This window comes from Columba livia, chromosome 11, assembly GCF_036013475.1.
Source record: "Columba livia isolate bColLiv1 breed racing homer chromosome 11, bColLiv1.pat.W.v2, whole genome shotgun sequence".
In the NCBI taxonomy this organism is placed as follows: Eukaryota; Metazoa; Chordata; class Aves; order Columbiformes; family Columbidae; genus Columba; species Columba livia.
The window spans coordinates 20773600-20796655 of record NC_088612.1 but is presented as its reverse complement, the minus strand read 5'-3'; the positions used below and the strand labels follow the sequence as shown (position 1 = coordinate 20796655).

At 50.0% G+C, this 23056-nt stretch overlaps 1 protein-coding gene across 9 annotated transcripts in view; it reads right to left on the bottom strand.

The window, feature by feature from the left end:
• CPEB1 (cytoplasmic polyadenylation element binding protein 1) overlaps positions 1 to 22868 on the bottom strand; it is a 38747-nt gene extending 15879 nt beyond the window's left edge. For 3 of the 9 annotated variants that reach the window (XM_065077171.1, XM_065077172.1, XM_065077173.1), the window contains exons 1-3: positions 21578 to 21607; positions 17767 to 17944; positions 7939 to 8127 (exon numbers count right to left, since the gene is read on the bottom strand). In XM_065077171.1, the coding sequence (XP_064933243.1) occupies positions 7939 to 8127; positions 17767 to 17944; positions 21578 to 21592 (382 nt within the window). In that variant the 5' untranslated portion in view covers positions 21593 to 21607. Of the gene's footprint in view, positions 1 to 7938; positions 8128 to 8394; positions 8679 to 10771; positions 11203 to 17766; positions 17945 to 21577; positions 21608 to 22779 lie in introns of those variants that run through there. The other 6 variants (XM_065077178.1, XM_065077177.1, XM_065077174.1 and 3 more) reach the window with 6 other exon arrangements.
• Positions 22869 to 23056: the final 188 nt, after the last annotated feature.

Here is a 23056-nt window from a genome sequence, read left to right as displayed (position 1 = left end):
CAAGCTTCAGCTTCACAAGCCTCAAGAACAAAACACTTCTATATTTAAGTACCAAACTCCTCTCAATTATCTGCTGCAACATCCAGGGTGCAAACTCTGCAGCATGTGTTACTTTAGGTGCTAACAAGGATGCGACTGACTCATTTTCACCGCAGTTTGTAGGGTGTTGAATCCATCAGGATATCACCTTTGGGGGAAAGTACGTTCTCTATAGGGGGAGCAGGCTGGTGGCCGTATCCCTTTGGGCAAGACAGCAGGCTGCAGTAAAGGAAAAACAACTGAAAAAAAGACAACCTTCAGTCCCAAATGCAATCTGATTTGAAAAATGGCACACAAGCCTGACTAAGGCGTTCAGCTGGCACAAAGCCACATATTTCATCAGGAGACTGGCACAGCCAGTACCATCAGTGATGCCTGCAGCTTCCCAGTTACCTTCCAGAAGGCTCAGGTGCAGAATCACAGCTTCAGGGGTTTGCTTCACCTTCCCTCTTCACTCCTGGGGAGAAAACATGCCAGAGGGGCAGGGAGGGAAGCCAGGCGTTTCCCTGCAGCCGTCTCAAACGGACAGCGGCTGCTGCCGTGCCTGAGCACAGCCTCTGAGCTGGCAGCAGCACAGACATCACTTGTGATTCAGCTCTTTTGCCAGCGCCCAAAGGGACCATGCACAAGGTGCCAAGACAGAAGATGCGGCACCAGCTGAAGACACCCCTGTTGTTAATCCAGGCACCAGAAAGCACCTGTGTGGTGACAAGCAAGGACCATGTACCTTTTGGAAGTGGACTGTTCCAGAGCCAGCTCAGAAGCCAGCCTTGTTCTGGGAACAAGACAGCCCATGGAATTAGTTTCTCCAGCCCCCCTGGGCTACGCTACTTTTGCCACCCTCTAGCAGCTTTCCCATCCTGCTTTGAGCAGGAGCTTGGGACTAGATAACCTTGGAAGGTCCCTTCCAACTTGAGTTACACTGCCACCCTAAAAGACAGCAAGGTGGCCCAAGAGGACCTCTCACAGCACTCCCAGGTGGAGTCACTGCATGAGATCTCAGCAGGATCTCAGCTGTACAAACCAGGCAAACGCTGGCCTTGTCCCTAGTGTTCCTTCCAATGGTGGCACTGAGGCAAAAACACACTTAGGGTCTTTTTTAGAGAGTTACCTTATTGCCACCAATGAGCTACAGCAGGCAAAGCCTTTCACTGAGCATCCCAGCCGTTGCTTAGACATCTAACAGTGCAAGGGATGGAGAAAAAACAACCCACCACATCTGGCAGAATCCTGGGGATGAATCTCTCCCGGAATCAAAGCTTGCACACATATAAACCACCCTGCCACTACCTCCAGTATCAGTCACAAAAAAAAGCCAGGCTATTAGTTGCCTGGGGTAGCTCAGGGCTACCAAACAGCCACTCTGATGCTCTCCTCAAAACGGAACGTGCTTATTAAGGCAGATTTCAGGAGCCGACACACAGTTCAGACTGCAACTTGAGTAAAGAAAAACTTATAGACAAGCTCCATGAGCCCAATGTATTTGTTGCTCACACCAGCATCACCAGGTAGCTCCAGAGGCTGCAATAAGACATCCTTCCCCAACAGAAGGTTTTGGGTGGTGCGTGTCTGCTCCTGCAAGCCACCTCCAGCACAAGAGTGCCCTGACCCACTTCAGTCCTCGCTGGATACAAGCCGAGATGCTGGTTAGGTTCTCATCTCAGTTACTCATCATTTTGCATTATTTTACAGCATCAGCGCAAATGAAATCTGTTTAGGAGATGCTCAAATGGAAGCTTTAAGAGGTGGATTAAGAGCTACTTCCATTAGAAACCAATTCCAAACTCAGAGTTTTGATACTTGTTTTACTTATTTGATACATATTTTCTTCCGTTACGGATCAAATACTGCTGCCAGATGAGCAGTCTGCAGCTATTAAGTGCTCTCTGCTTTCTACTCTGCAGCATGGCTGGCTCCAGCTAGTAGTTGAAAATATATATACATACATATATATATAAAAATCAGACCACGGAGCATGAGCAGCCCTTGCTGAAACACACTCAGGACACAAGTGCCCATTAAGCATCCATGCCAAGTGCACCCTCAGAAAAGAGCTACAGGAGCTACAATGGCATGGGGCAAGCTTGTAGTAAGGCCGTCTCGGGCACTCCTGAAGCATGATGGCCAAGGAGGCCACCACACAAGTCACAGCAGCTCCCAGCTTTGCTCCCGTGCACAATTATTACAATTAACTCCACACTGAAGGCACCACCAGTATGTTTGTGGTTCCACAACAAAGCCCTGAGCAAGGCTGGTCCAGAAGGACCAAGGCTTAACATGCAGCTGCTGAGAAAAACCATCCTCCTTCCAAGGCAACAAACACCACCAAAAACATGGGGAATTCAGGATTCCCACCATCAGCAAGTCTTTGGTTACCATTCTGCCTGAATCAGATGCAGGTTTAAGTCCAGCAAGAAGGGGTCTTGCCCCAACATAACCAGTCATACCATCCACACTACAATGGAGCCTTTTGAGTTTTCTAGGCAGACTTGAGCTTAAATCTGAACAAGTCTCAGGGTAAAGTACTCCCTGGACCCGAGTGCTCACCTGTCACTAAGAGAGTAAAGTCTTTCTTGAATACACTCTGGTTACACCCTAGAAGCTGAGCTCTTCTACCAGAATGAACCTCAGAAACCTTCCTCTAGCACAAGGAGGATTTTCCTACAGCAGTTAAGGGCACATCTAGGCAGTGATCACCTTCTAAAGCCAGTTGTGCAAAAGACAGTGGGTAAAAGAACAGGGAGAGACCCAAACATGCAGAGGGACACAACAGAGGTGGCAATGGAGCAGGTACTCTGCACCATAGGTTGGTGTAGCAGCAAGTTAAGTCACAAGGGGAGATCTGGTAGACTTCCCTCCCCCAAATCCTCTGACCCTCTAAGTTCTTCCACAAGCTTTGCGGCTTGAACACCCAAACCAACAGCTCAAGGAAGGCCTCTTATTAACAACCACCAGACCCAGACCGATTAGCAGCTCACTAGGGCAGTGTTTCTCAGGTGTCTGCCACCACACACAGCATTTCTGAGGAGTCTGAAAACAGCCCGTCCCAGGGGAGCAGCTTAGAGTCCCTCCTGCTGTTACAGAGAAGAAAGGCTTTGAGCCCATGACAACAACCACGCTGCCTTCCGTGAAACAGATCTTCTCTTTCATCCTTCAGAGATAGGGTTTTGCCTTGAAGACTTCAGAGTGATCCACACTCGGAGGCCTCAGCTATCTGCCAGCAACACACAGGCCGCCTGCAGGCCTAGCCTAGCTGATTTTAAGCAACTGCAAATAATAAGGACATTCAAGCTTACTGCAGAAGTTGCTGTGCCCTGGGAAGCAGGAGAACCAAGTGCTGGAAAGATCCAGCAACGCACCCCAGCACCAGAGCAACTGGAGCTGTAACCTTGCAGGCTAAAGGATGAGACAGCAGCAGCCACCCTGGAGAGGGCTGGAGCTGCAGTCTCAAGAGCAAATCCAAGGAAAGAAAAAAAGCTCAAATCTGTTGCTGCACCAGCAGCTTTAGGGTCACACACCAAGCAGAGAGGCAGATACAGCAATATCATTCATCTGACACCATCAGGAAGGCTCACCTGATCAGGCTAGGCTCACCTAGAGAGGCAGATGTCCTCTGTGGAAGAAAAGCTGATCCTCCTGGAAACATCCTTGCAGGTCAGCATCACAAACTTAGCATTAACAGACTGTTTTTAGGATGATTTCCCAGTGGGCAAGTCTGTCTGTCCCACATAGGGTTAGTCTCAGCCTCCCGATGTAGGGCAGGCCAGGCCAGCTGGCACACAAGCTAAAAAACCAGCTGGGGAGACCCAAAATCTGCACACGGATCTGCCTGTGTACTGCTGTCACCTGTTCTCTAGGCAAAAATTGGATCAAGACCCCATTTGCTTGTGCTCCTTGAGGAACAGGGCAGTAAAGGTAAAGGATACCACCAAGGGCAGTCCCATCTCACTGCCTCTTAACCCCTTCTTGCCTCTGTGGAGAGATAAACTTGCAGGTCTCAAAGTAAGTGACTGCTTACTACAAGGCTACTTTAAAGAAAAGGAAATGCTGCCTCAAGAAATACAGCCAGGAATGACAGGGCTGGAAACATTCAAGGCCTGTTTCCTGCAAAGGCTCCTCCACAGGCCACAGAGGAGGTTTCTGGGACTTGCTGAAGTATTTCCAGCCTGACAGATCTTAGTGGCAGCAGCGGGTTTGAGATGCCTTCCCTGCTATGAGACAGCAGTTCAGTCCTACAGCATGTAAATGCTGACAGCTCAAGCCTGCAGCAGCCACTGCCTCCTGGAGAGGTTCTCTCCAGCACATCCGGCACACTCTCAGGGCTACACACACCCCCTCAGAACATTACAGTGCTGGACCCAAGAGCAAAACTTGTCACAAATAACCCTGTCTGGGTGCAAGAGGTTCAGCAGCCCCTTGGGAAGGGGGACATAGGCAGGATTAGAGTGTACAGACCAGCCCTGCTGTTATCCAGCCTCCTCCGGCATGGCCCTGGCACCTGATCCCACTGCACCAAGCTGCACAATGACACCGCCCTGGCAGTGCAAGGTGACACCAGCAGGGCTGGCAGCCAAAGGTCCTTCCCAGGCCGAGCACTCCTCACAGGCAGGGACTACGCAGGCAGGAGAGGAGGTCCCAGCTCATCAGTACTCAAGCTCAGGCACTGCAGGGGACCACATCAGCAGTATTTTTAGCCTGATTGTTAGGTGGTTTTTTTTTTGCATTTCCACCCTTCCAACCCTGTGGGTCTGCGCAGCTGAGTCACTGCTGGAACCTTCCAAACACTTGGGCGCCAGTGGCATAACAGCTCTGCTTGGCAGCACTGTCCCCAGAGACATCCCAGCCCTGCTGCAGCCTCACCTGCCCTCAGGACACTCCGGAGGCCCCAGCCCACAGGGCCAGGCCAGCTGCAGCCTCCCAGGCCTCAGCACTGGGCATCAGGAGTACCTGGACACAGCAGCATCCTCTCTACATCCCTCTCTCCATCACAGCACGGGCAGGCCACCTGGAAGCATCAGCATCTGCCAGCTCCTCAGATCTGTACAGCTTTCAAATACAGGAACACTACCTTGCCACCCAGAGAGGAGCACCTCAGAAGATGCTCCTGAACTACAAGATCTCTGCTCCCAAGGAGCTTAACATTGCCACTCCAGGGCCCACGCAGAGGAGGAAAAAGAGATGAGGCTCTGCAGATATGGGTAGGCTGAAGTGATACAACAGCTGTGCACAGATACCAGCCTTTCACTTCTCCAGTCAGTGTACACCATGCCCACAGCTCTCAGAGCAGAAAAGCAACAGCATCCCAGGCCAACGAGCACTCCTGGCTCAGCTGCTGCTCACTCAGTATGGGAAGGTGGGATTGAGAAGAAGAACACTGTCTCAGGACCATGAGACCCCCAGCTATATAGCCCTAGACCTGTGCACAGCCTCTGTAAGCCAGGCTCCTCTGTGCAAGCAGCACAGCTGCATTTGGGTCACATGCCTGCCATGCTCCCCTCACATACCAAGGGGAATATCAGGAGTGAGAAGAGATGAACAGGCCTCTCCAGACAGTATTGCGTGCCATCCTCTAGCAGCTGTTCCACATGTTGTCACAAACAGCAGTGGGGTGCAGATGGCCTGAGCCCAGGGCAGTGCCACACTCAGATCCTTCCCAGGGCTCTGCGGCAGGTGGGAGCTCCAGCTCAATGCACTGCAGTCAGCGAGGGCACCTGACACCAGACGCAACCTTTGCGAGCAGAGAGGTCACCAGAGAACCTTCAAATCACCACCAAATCAATCTCCCTCCTGAAACCAGAGGCCCCTTCACCCTTGACAGTGACACCCACCCCCCCCCACTCCACTTGGCCCTGTCACCCAACCTGCAAGGCACAGGGCCGGCCAGGGGCTTGTGCAAACACTGTTCGTCTGCCTGCCAGAGAGCTGCAGAGACACCAGCACCTCTGCCAAGACAGCCTGGTGGGAAGCTGGCCAACAGAGCGCTGGAGACTGCTCCAGCGGATCAGGTGGGGCTGGGACAGCCGCCCCGGTGTGCGACAGCCCTTGTTCCGCAGCGCCATTGTGCACTGAGACCCAGGCGCTGTGGCTGCCAGCAGCAGCAGCACCATTGAGCAGGGATGTTTAAGTGCGCTCTTTAACGTAAAGGTGCTATAACATGGGTTTGGTGCCCCATAGTCTAACAGCCATTGGTGCAGAGCTCTAAGGCACTACTACACCAGAATAACTTTCATTTCTCCCTCCTCCTTCAAGGTTTCAGCTGGCAACAAAAAGAAGGCAGATACCAAGCATGTGGTATTCCCTGGTTCATTCAGGGAAGCCCAGAGGACGATGTGCTGGAGCACAGCAAAGCTTAATAAAACTACCAGGGTCTGCTTGCAGTCAGGCTGTAAGTGCCAGTGCTGGGGCCCACAGGCAGGCCTGGACCCTAAGTCTGCTGGAAATCAGACGTAAAAACTCCAGTGAGCTGTGCTGATCAAGCTGTTGTTTCAAACCCCACTACCCCACAAGTGATTTATTTTTGCTTTGTTTTACAACCCATGCAGCAACATCCAGGACTGTGTCCCAGAAGCTCTACCTATCCTGAGAGTAGCATCCCCTGGACATCAGAGGTGGTCAACAGCACCCCCTTGTCCCCCCCAAACATCTGTGAGCAAATCCCACTGCCCAGGCCACCCCAGAAACCATCGACATTCCTGTCAGCACAGACTTGACGCCTGGGGCCTCCTGTGTCACCCAAGTCTGCCCACAGATGCACTACCCTTTTAACAAAGCAGCAGCGTGCTGCTATAAAGGGATGAGTTTCTGTAGCAACCAGGCTGAACTTGTACAAACTCTGCCAAAACACTAGATCTTTCCATGGACTGCTACTTGAATGAGCACAGCACTATTTGTGAAACTGGTTTTTACAGCCCTCAGAGGCTGGGAAGCAAACTCTTCCCTGTTTTACCCCCTGCTCCATCACCAGGCCAAGCAGATGCATTAAGTTTGTGCACACAGCACCCCTTTCTCCTCCTGCAATTTTACAGAGAAGGCTGGTGCCTGTGGAAGAGTTAACTGGACCCTGCATCACTCTAGCACCCCAAAACCTCCCCATCTGATCCCAGCTGCAAAACCAGACTGTAGAGGATAGAGGGGGAAGGGCAAACCAGCCAGCAGCACGTGGCTGCAAGCCCACACCCTGCCAAGCACGTAGGTTTGTGCTGGACCAAAAGAGTTAAAGCAAGAAGCCATTCCACAGCATCTCCTCCAGCCCACTGCTAGGCACAGACCGCTATTTCTAGTTGAACGTGGGAGTGGAGAAAGATCCCTCCACATCTTCCACACAGCCTGCGAGCTGCCAGCTGAAGTTGTGAGTCGGCTGCACCTACCACACCCCATGGGCAGAGTTGGGCAAGCAACAGCACTGTAGGGTAGGAGCAAGTGGTGCTGTCTGGATACTCACAGTCAGGTAAGGGGGCTACCTTCTCCAAGCACACACACCCCTGCCTACAGAGCTACCCACCCCCAGGGATTTTCACAGGCTGCTGGAGTGAAGTTCAGCATCACTCCCACCCCATGTGTTCAGCCTCCTGACACCACACCCCCACCCACACTCCCTCCAAATGCAGGGAGAGGATTTCTCCCCTCTCTGTGAGGTTGTTACAGCACTGAGGAAAACATATGCCTGGGCACTTTTCGTCTGCAGTGAACTGACAGCAGAGCAGAGGGGGCTGTGGCACAGCAGCCACAGCCTCCCCAACTCAACCGCCACGTTATACAAGCATTACAGGTCCAGAAGCCCCCATCAGCAACTGCAAGCACTCCGTTACACAAGCAAATTGCTCCACATTAGCTTTAAAAAGCCCCCCAAAATAAAAAAGGGAATCCAACAAGTGTTGCTGCATGTGTCAGCAGACTCACCGGACTGTGGGCTGGTTTGTGCTGCAGCTTCGGAGTCCTGGGTGCTCCAGGGTCTGTCCCACCCTGTCAGGTTGAGGGACTGCAGGCCAAGGCACAGATCGTTGGTGTCTGGGAGGCCACGGGAAGACTCTTGCGTGGATGTGGGGAAAAGCATCCTGCTTGCCACTGCTTCTTCAGAGTCCTGGAAGTCTGCTCAGATTGAGAACAAACAGAAGCTTGAGAGTTCAGGGCTGCTTTTTTTCTTTTTTAAAAAGAGGAGTTTTCCGAAGCGTTAAGCCCCGAGCCAGGTCTCGCGCTGCTCTGAAGCCACAGCTTCTGCAACTAGCAGTTGAACCCCAAAAGGGAGGGCTACCATATGTCCAGAAACCAGCCCCCCACCCCCCTCAGCCCCTCCACCTTCCTATCCCGTCTGCATTACTGACTGGGTCAGCATGTGACCAGGCTGCTGATGCTTACTGTGCTGACAGTGACGTCACTCAGCCATGCAAGACTGCATCAGCTCTTACAAAATCAAAGGTAAGAAGAAAGGAGAAGATTTTTCCCCAAAAGACAAGGCAGCAGGAGGAGAGGTACAGCTCCAGTGAAGGGGGGAGGCAGGCAGCACAAAAGCAGGGCTCCCCGATCCGACACCGCAGCCCAGCTGGAGGCAGCGATCCCCCCAGCAACGCCGACAGCAGCAGCAGCGACAGAGCAGACAGTTAGTTCGAGTGCTACCCAGCTCTCCTGTCCCCGCCTCCCTCCACCCACAAAACCCAAAAACACTTTAGTCCTGGCCAGCCTCCAGCTGCTGGCTCTAATTCAGAGCCCGATGCAAAGCTTTGCAATTCTGCTAGCATAATCTATTTGGTTCAACTTGGCCACTGTGCCTCACTGACTCTGCATTGTTTACCACTGAGTAACGAGGATAACCTTCAACCCTGCTGCTACCCAGAGAGATGTCCACCATCCCAGTCCAGCCCACACGAGCACATCATGTTGGCACAGAGGACAGGACCCAATTCAAATCAGGAATTTTAAGGCCTGATTACCTTCCCTCTGCCTGGTGCCCCCCTTTCCCAGCCCTCCCCTTCCCTAGGGGGTGTTCACAAGCCCACGGTACTGGAGACACCGGATTCTTGCTTCAGTTTAAGCCTGTGCCAACAGCCTAAGGAAATGCAGCAGGTTCATAGTCTGAGAATTCCAGTTTAATGCAGGGATCTGGGGGCCGATAAAACCACAAGATGCTCAGCTGTGTTACCCGAAATCTGAGTCAGAGGGCATTTAAAAGCCAGCTCCCAAGCAGCAGCAGCTGTCTCCTCCTCCTCCTCCCTGCGCGCCCTCCCACTGTGCCATCAGATGTACACCTCGCACACACCAGCCAGGCTGCAGTGACTCCAGCCTGTCACGTTATCCCTCACGTGCGGCCCAGACAGCATCCCCAGCCTCTTTTGCCACATGCACAGCCACATCCTGGACCACTAGCCAAGCCCAGCAAGGCCCCACCATCAGCTGGATGTCCTATGCAAGACTCAGGCCACTGCCATCACCTCACCGTCACCCCACATTGATTTGGGGAGAACCAGCATTTCCAGATCACCAAGGGGGAGCTGAAACACTGGGGTCAGGATGAGAGCAGCTAAAACCACAACTGCTGGCAGCACTCTGCCTTCCCAGCTCTTCACCAGGATGGGGTTTTCTTCTCCCCTACTAGCACTAGTACAAGCTGCAGTGCCAACTCAGTCACATTACTATCAAGCACCTATAACAGCATTGAATATTCCTCCGAGAGCATCACGCTGCATCTTCAGCAGGGGATTTCAGTGCGTTAATTCTTCCAGTCTAGTTTTCAGATTGCTTGTTTTGGACAGGCCCTAAAACCCGTTTATAATGCAGCTGTAGGGAGGAGAGGATGAAGGCACATTGCTCTGACAACTCAGTTCCCACAGCAACCATAACTTGCCCATATGAATATGGAACACTTCTGCATTTATGAAAATGCACAAGTGCTCTGCTCTAGCCCAGATCCCCAGCAGCAGGAAACTACCTTCTTTTTGGGGATCAGAATCTTACTGGGTTTTAGGTTGTCTTCAAGATTAATTCCCACCAAGTTTTCACAGACACAGAATACTGACAAACAGCACAACTCAAATCCCAAACAGAGTCCCTCATCCAACCTCCTGGATGAAACCCACCATTGAAGAAATAAGGAAAATGTGGAACAAATTCATCAGCCACAGGAAATGCTCACTCCACAGCATCCAGCCACATTTTCCCTAGCTATCTACATTTTTCAGGAAATAAGCTTTTTTGTTTAATTAAACCCAATCAGATTCAAGTTCAAGAGATCTACATTTCCCTCTGATTACTTCAGTCTACATTAAAGACAAGCTCCCTGCAATTCAGTTATGGGTAAACTGCTGAATCAGAGTAGAAATTGCTTAGATAACCAGCATTTTTTTAAGTAGACCTTTTCCCATCTGAAGCAAACAGCCAGCACAAGCCCGCTTCCCCTTTAACACTCCCAGCCACACCGAAAGCTGGATACGGGTCATTGAGGAAAACCACAAACTAGTAGTTAAACAGATCTCTGGAATAGTTATTTTCAAATTCAGAGTATGGAAGTTTGTTACAAAGAAATCAATTGTTGATAGAAGACAAAACAAATAGGGTACTGGGGCAGGAAAAAAATCTCCTACAAAAACTCAGCCTAAAGAGTCAAAACCAAGTTAGTTATAAGTAAAAATCTCCCAAATACAAAATAGTTTCATTTTGCAACCTGACACAGCCCAACCCAGCCCAAATGCTTCACTGCAGACTTTTCCAAGCCCCACAAACCAGCACGAGTTTTTCCAACCTGGATTTTTCCCCGGAGTTGCCACTGGACGCCAACCATCCTGGCAGAGGAAGCCGCGCCACGCTGGGCTTGTGCCCGAGCATCTGGAAGAGCCCAAGCTCCCGCCTCCCGAGCTGGTTAGGTCGGATTTCAACAGCATCACAAGAAGCAAGTCCTTAGTAAAATGCTCCGGTGCAGGTCTTGGAGCAGGCGGCTGTCCTGGATGGCGTCCTCCTGTCTGTCCAGGAGATCCCTGGAGCCAGGGTGCAGCACAAGCTGAGCAGCTTTCCACACCACCACTGCATTTTTCAGACTTCAAATGTTAGCACCGCATTTAAGATATTTCAAAGGCTTCTTGAAGGTGAGCATCTCCACACAGTTCAGCTCTTAAACTGCAGTTAAACTCTCCCAGGCCAGACAACTTACACAAGCTGCAGCCACAGCCACTTGTCCCCACCCCAGCACTCCCTCCCCGCTCACACCAGTTTAGGCAGATGCATTTCCATACAGGAAGCTGGTTTGAGGAGCTCATCTGGTTAAAACCAAACCACCAGGAGTTAGTTTGAGCTCAGCTCATTCCCCTAATCTGGTATGTAGTGTGGCTGCACCAGCCAGGCATTTGAAACAGCAAAATATTTAAAAAAATTACAGCCTAAGCCCATGTGGAAGGGACAAGCAGGGACTGGGATCAGGAGCATAACCCACAGGCAGTTTGGAGCAGGTAAGTTAGGACTAGGAGAGCCAAAAGTGATTCAGTCCCTGTCCTGCAGGAGCAGCATATGTGTCATCAGGCTTAGTCTTGAGAAGTAGCACTACTTTCAAGCACAAAGACATTCAGATGTTTGAGATTTCCAGGCTTAAACCACCTGCCAAAACAGCTAAATATCCAGCAAATGTATTTTAGCTGGAAAAGCCAGAAAATCTAGAGAAAGAAGGCAACAGAATGGTTAAGCAAACATGAACCAAACAAGCTGGATCCTACTCATACCGCCTCTGCGGCCACAAAGAGGTCTGCCTTTGCTCCCACGTGCTAATTTCCAGCAGAATCTGAGTTCTAGCAGAATCTGAGTAGAGAGGAAGCCCCTCCATGAACAAGGTCTGAGTCTACAGAACAGGGGAAGGATAAGCACAGCTCAGCTGTAAGTTCTGTGCTCTGACAAAACCAGACTCACCTCTTTGGGCTGCAGCCTTGTGGTCTAGAGCTCTGACCAAGGTGGAATTTCCAAACCAAATTCAGAAAAGAGGCATGGCCAGCATCGCTGCAGCCTTGGGATCACAAATGGGAAGACAGCTCACAGCACAAAGCACTGTTTTGCCTTTCACGCCTCTTTACACCCCCAGTTTTAAAGGCTAGGAACTGCAGCCCTGAAAATTAAGCATCTCAAGTACATTTTGCACACAAAGCAAACGAGTCTCAAGTGAAGGCTTTTAGAGGATGAGCCAATTGTATTCCTAAGGTACACCAGGGATCATCAAGGCTTAGGAAAGCTCATTAGGCATAAACCAGTAGTTAGAAAAGGTTTTACTAAAATGCAACTACACATCTTCCCTGTAAGCTGAAAAATTCCTCAAGTGGAGACATTTGCTGCTGCACAACCTGTTTCACAGCCAAAGGAGTCTGCCTTCCTCCAGTGACCACAAACACTTCAATGGCTGGCAAGCCACTATTTAAGCAATTAAGAGGGCACTGCAACTAGTCTTGTTGCTCTACCTACCCCTTCCAAGAGCAAGAGTTTGCCATGGGGCTACAGCAAAGCCTGAACGTCAAGAAACCTGCTGCTTCTTCAGCAACACCATCCAATTTGCAGCCGCCGCAGAGTGAAACAGTTCTAGGCCAAGTCTGAAAAAGAACACTGTGATCTGCTTCCACTTGCAGATCTGATGAAGAAATCCATTTGCTAGAGCTACTTTCCAGCGCAGAAAAACATCACGCCCACATGGGCAAAGAAAGACCTGTTAATGTGACACTTGAAATATAAAGCCCAAAAGCAGAGGCAAGTAGGTGTGCACCTCTTTTGGGGCACAGGTGTTAAATTTCACCATTCTGGATGTGTGTCATCTGGCACACAACATTTATTTGGGGCAAGCAAATTGTTTTCAGCTGCCAGCTCCAGGTGAGCTCCTGTAAACAGTCTCTGCCTGTTAACCCCACAAACTCCAGGCAAACAGTGCTACATTTTGAGTCTTACAACATTATCTTCCTTTATTGAGACCACACACATCAGGTCAGCACTGCGACATTTCCTCATGGCTGCAGGGTAGTGAAGAACAGAGAAATGTACATTTTAGCACCAGAAAGCACTTTTCAGGTGGCTAAACAAGTGATAGGTCATTAATTGGCTGCAATTAAGAGCAAACAGGAAGCCTATTTAGTCATCAGCTAGTCTGGGGTTGCATTTGTCCTCCAGTTTTCCTTAAATAAAGCAGTCACTGAGAATAATTAGGACCTGATGGGCCACAACTAACAGCTTTTACACTGAACTTGGCCCCTTAAGCCACTCCCATGCACAGGAAGTCATTTAAGCATCTCCCATTTCTTCACACAATGGCCTGTCAACTTGTAGCAAAATAATGGCTGCTTTGTCTCAGTTAAATGAGCAGAGCTTAATGAAAGGGAAATCAATGCTGCTGGGACATTTGGGGTACCTGCAATCCTTTTAAATCCATTTGTTTTAAGACACTATTGCCTTCAGTTGAAGTCAGCTTAGCTAGGTGAGTAAATGGGCATGCAAAAGCTGAAGAGGAAGCTTTACTCACTGTTCTACTTAATTAAGCTGAAGTTGTGCCTACTGAACAGGATGATGATGTCAAAAGCTGTTTTGTTTTGGTTGTTGAACCAAATCTGGTAACAGCACCTTCCACTCAGCAAGATGGCAAAGCAAACAAACCACCTGCTATCTTCAGAAACTGGCTTTGCTCACATTCTTATTCAGACCAGTGATGAATATGCAGATCAGGTTTAAATTTGGGAGCAGACAACCAGGATCCCTGTGAAGCAGTTGCTCAAGGACAGGCTGCAGTCCAGCAGCACTGGCAGATGTTGACTCCTGCCTCTGATCGAGGCCACATTCTCTCTCCCATCTCCAACCCCACTCTAAAAGCCACCGAAGGTGACACACAACCTTGCTGAGGAAGTTCCACCTTTCTTCAGAGAGGACTAAATCAGCCAGAAAGGCAGGTGTTTTGAAGCACCATGCAATCCTGTCCTAAAAGTTACTAGACAGGTTCTACAATTACAGCTTTCACCACACTGCTGCACTGTACCCTTTGGTTTGGGCCACTAAACTAAGCCTAAGCTTGGGAAACTCCTGCAGCAAGCACCCATGAGCCACTGCAACAGTGGTCAGGCTGGGCCTGACAGCTCAGATCATTTTGACAAGGCAATCAAGCTCACCAAGGATTATCATTAACTGTAAAATGATCTTTACAGAGATTTAATATTAGGTATGGCAAGCTAAACCTCCAGTGGCAGTCCCTCCTGCCACACAGCTCTGCCCAGATTTGGATTACTCCAAATGTGTCAGAGCCAGGGCTGCTGAATAAGCTTGTTCTCTCACATTGCTCAGACCTGCTGTACTGATCTTCTCATCACCATCTTGCCACGCACCTCACCACACAGAGTACGGTGCCTCCACACGTGTTTCCCCAATAGCATTAGTGAAAGGTCACAAATTTCTGTCGTCCCTTCTCCACCATGTGTAATCCTCTTAATGCTGAAAGAGGCTTCTTACACACAAGTCAAATCCAGGATAAATTTAGTTTGACCTGAGGAAGAGAACTGAGAAGCTTGAGGGACCATGAATAGATTAAAGTACAAGTATTTCTCCTGTTGGAATAAAATCTCCTCCCCAAGCTCTCCCACCAAGAGTTTAAGTTACAAAAAGACAGTCCTTTCACCTACTACACACAGGTATATCTCCATGCTCATTAGGACTGTCCAAGCTACAAGTTTCAAGATAATACAGCTTAACTACAACACACAAGTTGTTCCCACACAGTAAAAGCACCTGAGGCTCATGAATTCTTCAGAAGTAATTTAACTTGGAGCAGTGACAAGACACCACATGAGATCAAGGGTCTGTGCTCCACTGGTCACCTACCCAGAAGCTGGGCTCACCAAAGACAAGATGCTGATCCTGCAGAGCAGAGTTTTGTTCATGCAAAGGCATGGCAAACTCCTCCAACAGTCCGCTTCAGGCTCTAAATCATCTACCCTGGGCAGGGGACAGTTAGCAGCATTATATTCTGAATTTTAGTGATCAGCTGCTCAGCCATAGGGTATGAATTTCCACAGGGTCCAAAGGCCAAAGCATCTCCGCATTTGCGGATCACGGCTGTCCTAGAATTCACATCCTTGCTGTCAGCACCAACTTTATCACAGAGAAGATACTCATTAGCAACACATTAAACAACCAAAGCAACTCATAACACTTTGAGACAGAAGGAAGCTTGCAGAACTGCTGCATTCAGGGCCTTATTACCCAGAGAGGTCCTGACAGTAACAAAACAAGGCCAGGACTGCAAGCAGACTCATAACTCCAAACCCACGATGCACTGGCAGATGCTGACTCATCCACATATTTATGGCTGATAAATGCTGGCCCGCCTGGGGTAGCTCAGGTCATACTTTATTATCAGTCTCTTGCACAGCCCAGAGGCACCTTCTGAAAAAGATGACAAGTTTCCATCAGCCTAAACAGCAAGGGCACCCAAGGCAGCCACTTTCTAGTCCCAGCTCAGTGCCCAGCAAGTCTCTATCACAAGTGTTTGTGCCACTGCAGAAGCTAAAAACCTCCTGTCAGGTTACACAGTGCTGAGCAGGACCCATCCCACCACATAAATGGCTGAGCCAGCACCTACTTGTGAGATTGGCCTTAGCTGCTACATCAGGAACAAGAAAAGCTGCTTTGGACACCCCAAAAAGCACAACTTGTGTTGTCCTGAAGCAGAAGTAACATTTGCTAGAGGAAGCCTCCTCTTACTTTTAAACACAAAGTCCCACCATACTTGTCCTACAAAAGGTCTTCCATAGAAGTTACTCAGTGATAGCCTGAAACATGAGCAGTTTCATGCTGAAGGAAAATCCACCCAGTTTCCAATCAAATTTAAGGCTGCTGAAGTGAAATTCACCCTGTTTCCAACCAAGGCACCACCTTCCAGCAGCTCCAGGCATCCATAAGGAATACCACAGCAGCTGATGAACCAGAGACTTACATGCAGTTATTTCATTGCCAGGTGAATAGCTCAGTCCCAAAGAGAATGGCTTTACAAGTCTAGAAGACAGTACTGCAAATTCAAATTGATGTGCCAGCTCTAAGCTGAGACCTAAAACCAGAACTAACCCACATCTTCACAGGATGAATCTGCCATAGCAGGCAGGGATAGTTCCTTTATCAATCAACTAGGTTAACTCTGGCAAGTAAGCTGAAACTTCATTAGAAAACATTCCCATTCCCAAATTATAAATGGAATATGAAGGGCTACAGCTAAGATTTCAACCAGGCAGACAAAACAACTCTAACTCATTGAAGGAGATAAAAGAAAATACTCTGTTTTACTTCTCTCTTATGATTCCAGTGCATCCAGATCAGATACAACACTGACTGCCACTGTGCCAAGGGACAACAAATGTCTAAACAGCTCAGTACAACAGCAAATCTCTAAAAACACACCACTAGCCACACCACTGACCTGAATTAGTTAATATTCACTACGCAACTGCGCAGGAGTAGCCAGCGCATCCTCCAATGTCATTTTATTAGTCATGTTTTAAGCAAAGCTGGCTATAGATCCGTACCTCGAAGCGAGTGATTCCCTTCCTCCAGTGTTTCTGCAGCGCCAGCACAGAATCACATGGCCAGATCAGCCCCTGCTACACAGTGCTAAGCCCTTCAAACACCCCGGAGATTAAGCTGCACTGGAAGTCATCTGGTAGCAGTCATTTTGCTAGTTCAGGACAAAGTCACACTGCACAACCATCAAACAGGATGCCCAGACACCTGTTCATTGCTTTTTTTACACTCATTTGATTAAAACTCAGATTATCCATGAGCACAAAACAATGCTGTCTCCAAGTGACTGCAACAAAAGCTGTTCTGCCCGCAGCAGCAAGGTCACCAGCTGCAGAGGTTTTTCCCTTTGCTTCGGGCCAAGTCCAGAGGGTCAGTTTGTTTCTAATAATGGCCAAAGTGTTTATTGACCCCATAATTCAGAGGCTGGAGAAGCAACAGCAGTCTCTTCCAAGCACCAAAATCCTTGGCACAAGTACTGCCGCACAAAATTGCGCTGGCAAGAGGAACCTCAAGGCACTGGGCAGGTACATTTACTGGCAGGTCTCGCCTAATGTAAAGGGACAAAAGCACGTTCTTCACTTCCATAAAGATAAGATCGGGCCCAACACTCTTTGCTTTGGCATTGAGCCTTCTGTTTTGAGTGCAAGACAATATGCTTGCTCCTCTCAGCCTGCAGGTAGCAAGAACTTGCCTCACTGATTTCATAAACTTGCTTTGCAAGAAAACCTTCACCTACACACACTGCTTTGGTGTACTCTTAAACATGTGATTAATTGACCTGTAGCAAACACGGTTATTCAAAATTCTTTTGCATTTTTAATGTATGCAGCAGATAAGCCATACTAACTGCTAAAAGATTAACCCTGCCTCCAAGAGAAGCAGACTGTAGAGGAGTCCACAGGAACTATCTACAGCAGAAGCTGGCAGGTCCTGCTCAGGTCCTGCCCACATAATCCACAGCATCACAGGGAGCACAAGCAAACCTTCCCAAGTACCTCCATGCTGCCAGGGAATGCCTGGTTTATCCATTTAGAGCACAAAAAATGAAGTCCCCAGTAGCAAATCAGCATTAAACCCAACTCCAGGCAGCTCACAAGCACATGCCAACAACCACACCACCAAGGTTTCCCACCACCACGTGTTCACCAGGTCCCACCAAGCAACTCCCCACTTCTGCCAGCCCCAGACCCTCAAATTCATCTTGAACCCAGCCAAACACGTCACCTTGCAGGATGTCACGTTTGCTTTTTGTGACGGGTGTGGTGCAGACTCCACTGAAATCCAAAGAGTTGTCCAACATGGCATTTATTCGGCGGAATATATCTGCATTGCTGCAACTGGAAAGTGCAGGGGCATCTGGGCTATCCCAGCAGTCTTTTATGCTCCTCCCAGTATCTTCTTTCTGGTAAAAAAGAGCAAGTAATAGTGTTAGGCAGGCTAGTAGTCACCACAGTGTGGAAAAGTCTGGATGGCCTCCAATACTCATATCAGCTTTAGCTCCAGGTCTTTGCAACACTCAAGTACAATTCTTGGCATTAATGAAACAGTTAAGCAAACATGTCAGCAATTTGTCAGCACAGCACATCTAGGGCCATCCCAGTCACAAAAAGGTAACAGCTTACCATGGCCAGGATCAATCAGCTAATGAGAGCCCCAAATTTTAAAGTCTGCTTCGGAAAGCGAGAAAACCAAATCCAGATCTTCCCTTTAGGCAGCAGCTCCTGACCACAAAGGGAAGTTACCCAAAACCAGCTCTGCTTTGGCATGACCCTCCACAGGCACTGATCTACCTTTGGGACCATCCATCATACACAAGCCAGAGCTCCTGAAAAGCTTCCTCTGCATATGAAAATCAAAAAAAGGCAACCCCCTCCTGCTTCCTGGTGCAGGTCCAGAGAAACAGCAAGAGCAGCTGCTTCCCCAAGCTCTGCTCACAAGCCACTTTCACACCCAGGCTTGTTTCAGCACAGCTGCACAACATTCAAGCCTCTGCCAATCTAGAAACCACTAAACTTAATCTCTAACCAGCACTTTTGGACCAAGGGCAGCTCTTCCCACCACCCAAAAGCCACTGCAGCAGAACTCTGCTCCTGAACATGCTGAGCAAATGGTATCGCTATCAATTAAGTGCTACATTAAAGAGAGAGCAGGAAGGCACAGCCTCGCCAGCCTTGGCCTCCGGAGCAGAATCCTTGCTATTAAGCAAATCGAGTTAGAGCCAAATTCAAATACCTGAATTGCAGCGAGGCTGGCGAACAAGCCCCTGCTACACCAAGACACACAGAAGCCTACAGTTCTAAATTGAGCCATTTGTACTTGTCAAGGAGGCATTTAATACATCTACCTTTTGGATGCATTCCTGCCAGAGTTTTAGGCTTGACTTCCCCACATCTCTCCCCCGCACCGCTTCATCCCTGAAGCACCGAGCTGGTTTTACTTCCAAATCATCCCCTTACTGAACTTTCCCCTGTGCAGCCTGTGGCAGAAAGCAGTTTTAATTGGAATTCCACAAGGACACAGGAATTTTAGCCTTCTTCCCTTTAAGGGTATGTGCATTTCTTACCCTGCCCTGTCATTAGGAGCAGTTTTACTGCTGTAAGGTATGATCTGGTAGTTTTCTCCGCACAGGAAAGCCTCCCCCTTTACCACTAAGGTAAAAGCAAAGGAAACTCTGTCCTGGGAGCAGCAGAAATAAAGCTACTGAATTGTCAACTCACATGATGCCTCCAGGCAGGACCTGAACAATTGTTTCAGGATTTCAGCCCATTTAAGACTATTAACATCTATTCAGCACTGGGGTCTGCGATCTTGGTGTATTAAAAAGCTCAGCCCACCCCCAGGTAAAGTCCTGGGACTCTGCAGGAGCATTTGCAAACTAAGAGTACAACAGGTAGGGCTGAAATCTTCAGGCAAGAGGAAACAGGCAGAGCAAGCTTTAAGTCATCTTTATAAAAAGCAGCTGAGGAGCACAGAAGCTCAATTTAAGAATGTATTGCCAGTCATCTTTAATAAAAAGAAGTGCTGCATCAGGCTGCTTTGGCACAAGTATGAAACTCCATATTCTACTCCTGTTACTGCTAGAGAAGGACTTACAGCAGGAGGCAAAGCTTTTCCCTAGGTGTTTGTGCTAGCAAGACAAAAATAAACCCAAGCAGCAAACCAAACACCTGACCCATTCCTGCTAATTTAGCATTTAATGCTTCCCACAGCTGGCAGCACCAGCCCTGCTACAAACAAGAACAGAAAACAGCAAAAGCACAGCCATGCATTTCCACAAAAATTCCTTCCACTTACAGAGCTTTTCACCTTAAGCCTGTCACAGATATCCTAGAGATATTGCAAGCAACCCAGAGCGGGAGCTTGAAACCAAACCCTTGTAGGAAGCAGCTCATGTCTCTCCTAGTAAAGCTCAGCCCCGTTCCTAAACCCCTAAACCAGAGATACTGCTCTGAGAAGAGCTCTGCAGGTCTTCAAAGCACACAGAGGCCCAGCAGCGACCTAGCACCTTGGGTGACACACCAGGGTATCACCAGCAGCCCAACAAAGGGCCTCCTCAGACGGTCCCACCTCCTACAGCCTGCAATCCCAATCCAGGAGAGGAGACATCATTTTATCAGTGTAGCCAGTGGAGGAACAAGTCACAATCCAGCTGACAGGTCATTTAAAAGCATTAGGAATCAAACCCCATCTCCATTTAAGAGTGGAGAGTTTCTAGGGGTGCTCAAGGATCAGAAACCAATGCGAAAGGCAATTCAGCCCCCGCAGTAGGCACAAAGTGCCACCAAGCAAAGGGTTTAAAGGCTTCAGGTTAAATCATTGTGGTAGATCTGGAACACAGACTCAGACAAAGACACACAGCAAGGTGAATCTCAGGCAAGAACACAGCCCATCCAAGCCTGGCTCAGCTAAACCCTAGGCCAAAAACCCATGTCCAAGCATGAAGACATGTCACCAGGGTGGTCTGAGGTCTCAAGGAGGGCACAGGCAGGCTCCAGACATCTCCAGCACACCAAATAAAACACACCTGAGTGAGAAAAGTGATTTGAAATCGGGTGGAAGAGTTTCTGCTCCCTTGGAGCAACAGAAAGACAACTGATGATCCTCACCACCACGGCCAAAAGCTCTTGCTCCCTGGCTCTGCATTGAGAAGCCCATAGCCAAAGCACAGCCACTGTCAGGTCTCTGGAGGCCCCAACCCACCAGCCCTGAGCCCTCACTAGAAAGAAGTAACAGGAGGTTTCATTTAAATGTGGGAAGTGTTTCAGTTTGCACCCACTGTCCTACCATTGGTTGTCACCGAGAAGAGCCTGGCTCCATCTTCCTGACACTCATCCTTACATATATTTATAGCCATGAATTAGGTCCCCCCTCAGTCTTCTCCAAGCTCCAGAGCCCCAGCTCCCTCAGCCTTTCCTCACACGGGAGATGCTCCACACACAACCTGCAGCACCTCAGTAGAACAACATACCCTTCTGCAGCAAAAATCGACCAAAGACATCCACAAGAAGCAGAAACAAAGACACCTCCACAGCCCCGAGGCACACACACCTGTAGGAAACCTACAGATGATGAAGCCTCAGGGGGCCGGGCAGAACTAGAATTAGGATATCCTAATCCTTAGAGAAGTCATTAAAACACAGCTAAGATGCAACTCTAAAAGTCATTTTTTCCAAGGCGTGTTTTGCTTCCCCTCGGCTTGTGATCCACACGCAACAGCGGGGCCAGGCTCGGGGGGGGGTCCCCGAACGGGGGCTTAGCCCCCGTTCGGGGACCCCCCCCCGAGCCTGGCCCCGCTGGTTCGCTGAGGGAAGGGCCCCCCCAAATCCCCCCCACACGGAGCAAGGGCGGGAAATCACCTCAGAGTGGCGTCTCCCCCCAGGCCCCGTCCTCACCGCCCGCCCCGCGCCGCCAACGTGTGAAACCACGTGACCAGGGGCGGCCCTTAAAGGGGCCGCGTGCGCCGCCTGTCTCCTCCCTCCCGCCTCGGCACGTGTCCGGTTCCTTCACTTTCTCTCTCTCTCTCTCTCTCTCTCACCGGCGGGAAGGCCATGAGGCGGCGCTGCGAAGCGAGCGGATTCCCAGAGAAGAAGGAGAGTAGCGCGAAAGCAACGGGACAACCCTTGCTCGCCCCGGCGGCCTTTTATGCGCCGCCGCCGCCCCGGGGAGGGGGGCGCGCAGCTGAGGGGAGGGGTCGTGGCGCATGCGCGTTGCGCAGCATCCCGCTCCCCCTCATTACTCCTCCCCTATCCCGGCGTGCCCCGCGGCGCGCACGCGCCGCTTCCCGCCTTCGGGAGGCGTCGCTTGTTTCGCAGAATGGCAGAGTAATGTGAGGGGTTGGAAGGGCCCTGGAAAGCTCATGCAGTGCAATCCCCCCATGGAGCAGGAACACCCAGATGAGGTTACACAGGAAGGTGTCCAGGCGGGTTGGAATGTCTGCACAGAAGGAGACTCCACAACCTCCCTGGGCAGCCTGGGCCAGGCTCTGCCACCCTCACCCCGAACAAGTTTCTTCTCAGATTTCAGTGGAACCTCCTGTGTTCCAGTTTGCACCCATTGCCCCTTGTCCTGTCACTGGTTGTCACCAGAAGAGCCTGGCTCCATCCTCCTGACACTCCCCCTTTCCACATTGATCCCCAGGAATGAGTCCCCCCTCAGTGTCCTCTTGTCCAGCTCCAGAGCCCCAGCTCCCTCAGCCTTTCCTCACACGGGAGATGCTCCACTCCCTTCAGCATCTTGGTGGCTGCGCTGGACTCTCTGCAGCAGTTCCCTGTCCTGCTGGAACTGAGGGGCCACAGCTGGACACAATATTCCAGATGTGGTCTCCCCAGGGCAGAGCAGAGGGGCAGGAGAACCTCTCTTGACCTAGTTTCTCGACCCCTTTTTTCCCTCGCCAGGATGCTCAGCAGCTGTCCCAGCGGTTCCCTGAGGGAAATGGGACCCCCGAGGGGTTAAAAAGGGTCCCCGAGAGGTTAAAACAATGTCCTCAAGGGGAACGGGGCAGCGGTGGCGCTGCCATCTCCCAGTCAGCCCCTCTGGGTGTGAGGCAGCGCTGAGCACCGCAGCCCTGCCCCCGCTGTTGTGGAAATGAGCTTTTCCCCACAGGAGTAAGTGCTTGATGCCCAGCGGTTTGGTGCTGCTGCGTATTTTGTTACGTTATCATAAAAAAAAAAAAAAAAAAAGAAGATTATTTTACCCTGTTTCCTACTCGCACACCAGAAAAAGCAGAAAGCCCCTCACCCTTTTTTTGCAGCAGAAGGGGTCAGACTCGATGTGATTTGGTGTTCGGGCCTTCCTGTGTGTCCCGTGCTTGTGGTCCCACTGTGCTATGTCTTTGCAAGGGGAGAGCCAGGGCCCTGTTAAATCCCACCCAGCCCGTGCTGGGAGGAGAGATCTTGATAAAGAGTCAAATTTCTTTTTTTTTTTTTTTTTTCCTCCCAGTTTGGAGATGAAAAGCCAGCCCCCAAAATCCCCTCAGTGACACTGCAGAACAGCCCCAACCCTGCCATAGCAGGTA